The 8,061-nt window shown below is 70.5% G+C and overlaps 1 protein-coding gene across 1 annotated transcript; it reads right to left on the reverse strand.

The window, feature by feature from the left end:
• Positions 1 to 666: 666 nt before the first annotated feature.
• On the reverse strand, positions 667 to 7,629 carry LOC135324528 (mucin-3A-like). Its single transcript, XM_064501083.1, has 13 exons — positions 7,471 to 7,629; positions 4,848 to 6,857; positions 3,546 to 4,004; positions 3,165 to 3,272; positions 2,942 to 3,057; positions 2,772 to 2,830; positions 2,510 to 2,655; positions 2,345 to 2,398; positions 2,097 to 2,259; positions 1,346 to 1,525; positions 1,060 to 1,157; positions 870 to 928; positions 667 to 790 (listed from the first exon to the last, which is right to left on the reverse strand). Exons 1-13 carry the CDS (start codon positions 7,529 to 7,531, stop codon positions 755 to 757), a joined length of 3,549 nt encoding a protein of 1,182 aa, XP_064357153.1. The 5' UTR covers positions 7,532 to 7,629; the 3' UTR covers positions 667 to 754.
• Positions 7,630 to 8,061: the final 432 nt, after the last annotated feature.

Consider the following 8,061-nt stretch of genomic DNA (forward strand, 5'->3'; position numbering starts at 1 on the left):
GAGCTCCGGTTTCCCGGGAATAAGGGGCTTTGCAGACGCTGGCCGCTTTCCCCGTCCTCGCAGAGCCGGCGCGAAGGACAGCGGCCGCCCCTGGGTCTTTCTACATGTGGCTGCACCAAGGGCAGCGTCTGGCCTGGATTCCCGCAGCCGGGACCAGCAGCTCTGGCTTTGCCCCGTAGCCCAGAGGGTCTCCCCGCCCTTTCCCCCCCCTTGGGATCCCCTCCCCCCGGCTCGTTCGTCTTGGCTCTATTCCGGGAGGCGAAATAAATACTTTAATAAATATAATTTCCGCGGGGTGAAGTTCCTCCTCCTGCGGCTGAGGATCCAGGCGGGGATGAGCCCTGGCTGCGTTGGAGCGGTGAGGCGGGCGCAGGGGTGGCCTCTCCAGCAAGGGGTGCTCGGGGGGGGGCAAGGAGACCCCTCCTCTCTCACAGAGGCACCGAATCCACCCGCATCTCCCCCCCAGCGCGGATACGTGGAGACACGCCGGGGCTTTCCCCGCCTCCCCTCTCCGAAGGCTGAGCCTTGCCGCGGCTGCCGTGCACGGATCCAGCGCTGCGCTAGCCCCCGGCACGGGCTCCGCGGGCCCCGAGGGGAGCCGAATCCTCGTGCCTGCACCTCTCGGCCCCCCGACGCGGCCCCCGTGCCCCCCCCCCCCAACGCTCTCGCAGCGCTGCACCGCGGTGATTTCACGCCCCAGCCCGGTTTTGAGGCGACGCTGAGTTTTCATCCCCGTTTCTTGGCCCGGAGGAAATCACAGGGAAGCTGACGCTTCTGCCTGCGGCCGCATCTGCGAGGAGAAGGGGGAAAGGGCCGTGAGACGGGGCGGGCTGAGGCATCCGCGGCCGCGGGCGCCGGCCGGGACCTACCGGCACGGAGAGGCCTGCGGCGTCGGCGCTGGGCTTGTAGGCGCCGCGGGCGGTGGAGCCTGGGGCGGAGAGAGGAGCGGCGGGTGAAGGTTCCCCCAGGGCCGGCATCGCCCTCCGTGGGGTCCCAGTTTCTCCCCCACAACCGGGTGTTTCCCCCGCCGTGGGGACCCCCCCCCCCGCCCCGACTCACCCTTCCAAGGCGCCGAGCCTCTGCCGTTGACGTGGTAGATGCCGGTGGCGTGGGACCGGCTCCTGGAGCCCAGCCAGCCGCTGTCCTCGCCGCTGTCGCTGCGGAGCAGACCCCGGTGAGCGTTCACCCTCCCTCCCTCGCCGGAGAAGTTACCGACCTCAAATTTTGGCAAAAAAGGCATTTCTGAGGTCCGCTGGCTTGATGTCAGCCCCAGTTCCGGCACCCCGTGGTCCAGCTGCCCTGCCCCCCCCCCGGAAGGACCCTGCCCCCCCCCCAACCCCTTTACCTGGCCCTGGCGAGTTTTGCCTTCCCTCGGGCCAGGCAGATGGCGAGGACGAGGCAGAGGACGAGCAGGATCAGGACGGTCAGCCCCAGCCCCAGCCCCACGCCCAGCCCCAGCCCCAGCTTGCTGACGTGGGTCTGGCAGCGGTCACCCGAGGTCAGGTACCAGGGCATGTCCGGGCAGCTGTGGGAGAGACGTGCCGTGGGAGGGGGTCCCCGTCCCCTTTCCCGAGCCCGGGATGTGGCCTGGGATCGGGATCGGGGATCGGGATCCTCTGAGAGACCCGCTGGGGTCCCTGGGCCCTGCTCAGAGCCGCGGGGAGCCCAGGAGTCCCGGCCCCGCACCCATGGGCGAAGGTCAGGCTTGGGGTTCGGCTTAGGACTGGGGTCAGGGTTCGGCTGGGGATTAAGGGTCAGGTTAGGGCTAAGAGGTTAGTGCTGTGACAGAGGGTAGATTAGGGTTAAGGTCAGGTTTCGGAATGGTTTTAAGATTAGGGTTAGCGTCAGGACTAGGCCTGGGATCAGGTCGGTGTTAGAAGGAGGTTTGCGTTTGGATAAGGGCCTGGACAAGCGTCAAGGCTAGGTGTAGGGCTGGAGCTCGGGCTAGGACTGGGATCAGGGATCAGGTCAGCGTTAAGTGCAGCTGCGGTCGGGTGAGGCTCAAGGTCGGGGGCAAGGCCGGAGCTTGGGTGAGATTAGGGCTGGGTGGGGTTTAGAGCTGGGCTAAGGCCGAGGCAGGGTCTGGAGCCACCCACAAGCAGCGAGGTCCCTGCAGCGTCACCCGGCAGAGCCCGCCGTTGCAGTCGATGGCGCCGGGGACGTTGAGCGTGCAGCTGGTGACGCAGAGCAGACTGTACCGCGTCCGGTACGGAGAGTAGAACCGGCTGAAGTTGGCCGGCGTGTACTTTCGGCAGAGCTCTGGAGAGGGGAGACGCAACGTCGCGCCGAGTCCCGGCCCCGCGCCGCCCGCTCCCCACGGCGCCCGCGGGCCGCCGGCGCTCACCCGTCGCGTTGCGCTCCGCCGCCTCGGACGAGGACGTGTTGAAGCAGAGCTCTTCTGGGGGGGGGGGAGCAAGGCGTCACCGGGGCCCCCCCCCCGCCCCGCGCAGAGGCGGAGAGGGGCAGGGGCCGGGCGAGGGTCGCTGCCTCCCCGCGACCGGGCACCTACTTGCTTGGCGGCTGCAGTTCTGGGGCTGAGCCGCGGCCTTGGCCGTCTCCAGCAGCTCCCGGGACGCGCGGTGGAGGCCGCTGGCGGGGCCGGCTTCGGCCGGCGGGTGCAGGAGGACGTCGTAGGTCACCACGACGCTGCCTTTCCTGGGGGTACGAAAGGGTGCTGGGGGGGGGGGGTGCAGCCCCTCGCACAGCCCGGCTGCCGGGGGGGGGCCGCGCAAAGGGCGGCGGGGGCGGGCGCGGGGCGGCCGAGGGCTCACGTGAGGCTCAGGATCCTGGTGCCGCGGTAGCCGGAGACGTTCTGGTAGAGCCGGTCCATCTGGGGACGGGAGGGGAGGAGGCGTGTGACCCGCCGTGTCCCCCCCCCCCCCACGCTGTCCCTGCTCCCCAGCTCCCGCGGGGCAGCGGTCACGGCCCCGGAGGGACTCACCGCCCGGCCGAACTCCTCGGCGAAGCCGCGGTAGGCTGCGGACGAGGCGTTCCCCATAGCCTCGGAGAAGAGCCGGTTGGTGACCCGCGCCGTCATCGTCACGGAGGGGCCCAGCTCTTCGTGCGAAGGAAGGACGCCCGTGAGACGGCGGCAGCCCTGGGGCAGCCCGGGGGGGTGTCCCCGCCCCGGGGACCCCAGCGGGGGAGAGAGGGACGCTGCTTACCCGCCGTGATGTTGATGGTCGATGCTGCGAACTGGCAGTGGGCTCCGTCTAAGTTGGGGGGGCAGCGACAAACCGTCCCTGTCCAGGACCCCCCGTTTTGGCAGGGATCTGCGAGGAGCAGTGCAGAAGGATTGGTGGCTCTGCGCCCGTTTCCCCCCCACCCGGGACCCCCGGCACCTCGGATCCCCTCCCGGCTCCACACGGCTTAACGCACCATCGCTGCAGCCCTGTTTTGGGGGGACACAGGGCAGGGACAAGGGGGAAAGCCCTGTCCCCGCCGGGTCCCTGGTGCAGCCTCTCTGGGGGGGGGGGAGAGGACGAGGGGGGGCAAATGCTGCCTCCAAAGAGAGGAGCCGATTTTCACGGCGCGCCTTCACCGACCTGCGGTCGTAGGGGCCGGGGGGGTGCCGGTGGCCTTCGTGCTCTTCGCAGCAGTTGTGCTCTGAGCTGTTGGCTCGGCTGTCGTCCCGGAGGCGGCGGTGCCGTTGCCGGCCGAAACGGGGTCCTGGGTGCTGGACTTGGGCCCGGTGGCACCGGGGCGGGCGGCCGGCGTGGCGGCGGTGCTGGCGTTGCGGAGCTCGCAGCGGGCGCCGGAGTAGCCGCTGGGGCAGTAGCACTCGGTGCCCACGGCCGTGGCCCCGTGCTGGCAGGCCGTGCTGGTGTCGGGGGCGTCGCAGCGAGGCCCCGACAGCCCCGGCGGGCAGATGCACCTGCCGCCCACGGCCGTGCTGCCGTTGCGGCACCGGTCGGTGTCGTTCGCGGTCTCGCAAGAGGGGCCCGAGAAGCCGGGCGGGCAGAGGCACTCGCTCGCGTTGGCAACGCCGCCGTTGTGGCAGACGACTGGCAGAGATGCGGCACAGAGATGTTGGAGGCCAGCGGAACCGGGTGTCCTGGTCCCTGGGCTCCGATCCGGCCCACCCCGGGCAGGGCAGGGGACCCGGGTGTCCCGCGTCCTCGCTTCCCTCCCTCCTTCCCCTTTATCTCCTGACCCAGGGGACCCCGTGTCCCTCCCCGCCTTGGACAGGAGACCCCGTCCCAGTGCCTGTCACAGGCCAGGGGACCCCGTGTCCCTCCCCGCCTTGGACAGGAGACCCCGTCCCAGTGCCTGTCACAGCGCAGGGGACCCCGTGTCCCTCCCCGCCTTGGACAGGAGACCCCGTCCCAGTGCCTGTCACAGCCCAGGGGACCCCGTGTCCCTCCCCGCCTTGGACAGGAGACCCCGTCCCAGTGCCTGTCACAGCCCAGGGGACCCCGTGTCCCTCCCCGCCTTGGACAGGAGACCCCGTCCCAGTGCCTGTCACAGCCCAGGGGACCCCGTGTCCCTCCCCGCCTTGGACAGGAGACCCCGTCCCAGTGCCTGTCACAGCCCAGGGGACCCCGTGTCCCTCCCCGCCTTGGACAGGAGACCCCGTCCCAGTGCCTGTCACAGCCCAGGGGACCCCGTGTCCCTCCCCGCCTTGGACAGGAGACCCCGTCCCAGTGCCTGTCACAGCCCAGGGGACCCCGTGTCCCTCCCCGCCTTGGAAAGGAGACCCCGTCCCAGTGCCTGTCACAGCCCAGGGGACCCCGTGTCCCTCCCCGCCTTGGAAAGGAGACCCCGTCCCAGTGCCCATCCCGGGGACCCCGTGTCCCTCCCCGCCTTGGACAGGAGACCCCGTCCCAGTGCCCATCCCGGGGACCCACCTGGTGTGGGGCTGGACCCATTGAGGTGCCAGGGGGGCAGGTAGCGGCAGAGGCTGCCGAGGGGCCGGCCGGTCACGTTGCTGAGCGAGACGGGCACCGCCGTGGTGTTGGGAGCCGCGGTGGCCGTCACCGAGACGCTGCCATTGCCAGCTGCCGTGCCCCCCGGGGCGGCCTGGGTCACGTTTGCTGTGGCGTTGGGACCGGGGACGGGTCTCGCCGTCGTGCTGGGGAGCAGGTCGTCCAGACGGTGCTGGGGCTCTGCCGTGCCGTTGCGGGTGTCACCCGGAGTCGTGCAGTTCCCAGAACAGGCCGTGGGGGCCACGCTGGTCCTGTTGGGCCCAGCCGTCACCGCACTAGCGGAGGTGTTCCCGGGGGACACCGTGACGTGCTCTGTGGTGTTGGGACCGGGGATGGGTCTCGCCGTCGTGCTGGGGAGCAGGTCGTCCGGACGGTGCTGGGGCTCTGCCGTGCCGTTGCGGGTGTCACCCGGAGTCGTGCAGTTCCCAGAACAGGCCGTGGGGGCCACGCTGGTCCTGTTGGGCCCAGCCGTCACCGCACTAGCGGAGACATTCCTGGGGGACACCGTGACGTTTGCTGTGGCGTTGGGACTGGGGACGGGTCTCGCCGTCGTGCTGGGGCGCAGGTCGTCCGGACGGTGCTGGGGCTCTGCCGTGCCGTTGCGGGTGTCACCCCGCGTTGTGCAGTTCCCAGAACAGGCCGTGGGGGTGTTCGCAGAGGCCGTGGGGGCCACGCTGGTCCTGTTGGGCCCAGCCGTCACCGCACTAGCGGAGACATTCCTGGGGGACACCGTGACGTGCTCTGTGGCGTTGGGACCGGGGACGGGTCTCGCCGTCGTGCTGGGGCGCAGGTCGTCCGGACGGTGCTGGGGCTCTGCCGTGCCGTTGCGGGTGTCACCGCGTGTTGTGCAGTTCCCAGAACAGGCCGTGGGGGTGTTCGCAGAGGCCGTGGGGGCCACGCTGGTCCTGTTGGGCCCAGCCGTCACCGCACTAGCGGAGACATTCCTGGGGGACACCGTGACGTTTGCTGTGGCGTTGGGCTCGGGGACGGGTCTCGCCGTCGTGCTGGGGAGCAGGTCGTCCGGACGGTGCTGGGGCTCTGCCGTGCCGTTGCGGCTGTCACCCCGCGTTGTGCAGTTCCCAGAACAGGCCGTGGGGGTGTTCGCAGAGGCTGTGGGGGCCACGCTGGTCCTGTTGGGCCCAGCCGTCACCGCACTAGCGGAGACGTTCCTGGGGGACACCGTGACGTGCTCTGTGGTGTTGGGACCGGGGATGGGTCTCGCCGTCGTGCTGGGGAGCAGGTCGTCCGGACGGTGCTGGGGCTCTGCCGTGCCGTTGCGGGTGTCACCCGGAGTCGTGCAGTTCCCAGAACAGGCCGTGGGGGCCACGCTGGTCCTGTTGGGCCCAGCCGTCACCGCACTAGCGGAGACGTTCCCGGGGGACACCGTGACGTGCTCTGTGGCGTTGGCCGGGCTTCTTGAGGCGGCCGTGGTCGTCGGCAGGGTCCCGTTGGTCTGGGACGTGTTCGGCGGCGGAGCGAGAGTCGCGTTGCTCACGGCGGTGGGGACGTTTCTGCTGCCCGCGACGTTCCGGCCCCCGGCCGCGGCGGGCGCCACGGGGCTCTCCGGGTGCTGGCACTCGCAGCGGAGGCCCCAGAAGGCCGGGGGACAGCGGCAGCCTGTCCCCAGGGGCGTGCCGCCGTTGAGGCACGGGCTGGGCTGCTCCTGGTCCTGGCAGGTGAGGCCCCGGTAGCCCGGCGGGCACACGCACTCCGTCCCGAAGGCCGTGGCCCCGTTGCGGCAGGCGCTGGCTTCGTCGGGGAGCTGGCACAGGGCTCCCCTGAAGCCCGGCGGGCAGTAGCACTTGGTCCCCACGGCCGTGCCGCCGTTCTGGCAGGCCGCGGAGGGAGCCGGGATTTCGCAGCGGGTGCCGTTGAAGCCGGGGGGGCAGGCGCATCCTTCCCCCACCGCCGTGCCGCCGTTCTCGCAGGCGGCTGGAAGACAGCGGCCCCCGCGCTCAGCCCCAGGCTCCTCAGCCCGGGGGTCCCGGGGGTCCCGGCTCCTCAGCTGCTCCGCTCCCACCCTGAGTCGGTAGAGTCAACCCACCCCTCAGCCCACTCCTACTGCAGCCCCCTCCCCTCCGTTCACAGGGCTCGGGGGGGACCCAGGAGTCCGGGCGGGGGCAGGGGGAGCTGGGGGCCCCCCACGGGGCTCCTCGGCAAGAGCTGGCTCCAGGCACATGCCCAAGGCCCAAATCCTCTGCCCAGCCCTTCCCGGGGAAGAAGAAAGGGAACGGGCACGGAGGCGGGGGAGGTCGCTCCTTGTCGGAGGGCAGATGGGACACCCACCCGTGGGAAAAGGGGCCCCCGACCCTCGTGGCACCCTGGGGTGGGGTTAACCCCGACGCCAGCCCAGATTTCGTCCTCAGGTCTGAGTTCTCTGGAGAGGAGTTCGGGGGAGAACGGGAAGCCCAGAAAGGACCAAAACCTCTCCGGGGTTGCGCGTGCGTGCGGAGAACGCGGGAAGGGAAAGGCAGCCGGAGGGAAAGGCAAGACGGCAGCTCTGTGCCCGCAGGCTGGAGACCTCTGGCTCTTGCCCCTCACTCACCTGCCGCAGCCTTCGCGGGGACAAAGAGGAGGATGAGGAAGCAGCAGCAGCCCAGCTTCATCCTCGTCCGTCGGCGGGGCCCGGGGGAGCGCTGCGCGCTGGGCGGGCGGCACAAGGACTGAGCTGGGGGTGGCCGGTGCCGGTGACTTTGTGTCCCGCGGCGCGCCGGCCGGCAAGGTCTCCCCACGCGCTGAGCAAATAAGCGCTGAGTAATTTTTACCGATGCCCGAAATAGAAAGGGCGTGAAGGGCCTGGGAGTCTCCAGGCCGCGCAGCGTTTCCCGGGCGGCCGCACTGGCCGTCGCGGGCCCGGGCCCGACGCCCATCGCCAGAGACAAGAGAGGGAGGGAGCCGCGTTTCTCAGCGCCTTGATAAGATTAGGGAGAGACGGGACAGTCGCCCCTTTGTCCTGCCCCACCTTGGGGTGTTGCCCCCCCCAAATCTGCCCCCCTTCCAGCGAGAGGGCAGAGGGCAGGGGCCTGTTTCTGGCTGAATCACCCCGGCTGGCCGGAGCCAGGCTGGGCTGGGGCAGGGCAGCGCCAGGCGCTTGTCCAGCCCAGGGGTGAGAAGGTGCTGCCTGGGCACCCGCAGG

Source organism: Dromaius novaehollandiae, chromosome 32 (genome assembly GCF_036370855.1).
Source record: "Dromaius novaehollandiae isolate bDroNov1 chromosome 32, bDroNov1.hap1, whole genome shotgun sequence".
NCBI classification, from domain to species: domain Eukaryota; kingdom Metazoa; phylum Chordata; class Aves; order Casuariiformes; family Dromaiidae; genus Dromaius; species Dromaius novaehollandiae.

Coding starts and splice junctions, on each gene's coding strand:
- LOC135324528 (XM_064501083.1), bottom strand. CDS start 7,531: ATGAAGCTGGGCTGCTGCTGCTTCCTCATCCTCCTCTTTGTCCCCGCG. Junction 4,005..4,847: donor TGGGTCCAGCCCCACACCAG/GTGGGTCCCCGG, acceptor CATCTCTGCCAG/TCGTCTGCCACAACGGCGGC. Junction 2,656..2,771: donor ACCAGGATCCTGAGCCTCAC/GTGAGCCCTCGG, acceptor TCGTACCCCCAG/GAAAGGCAGCGTCGTGGTGA.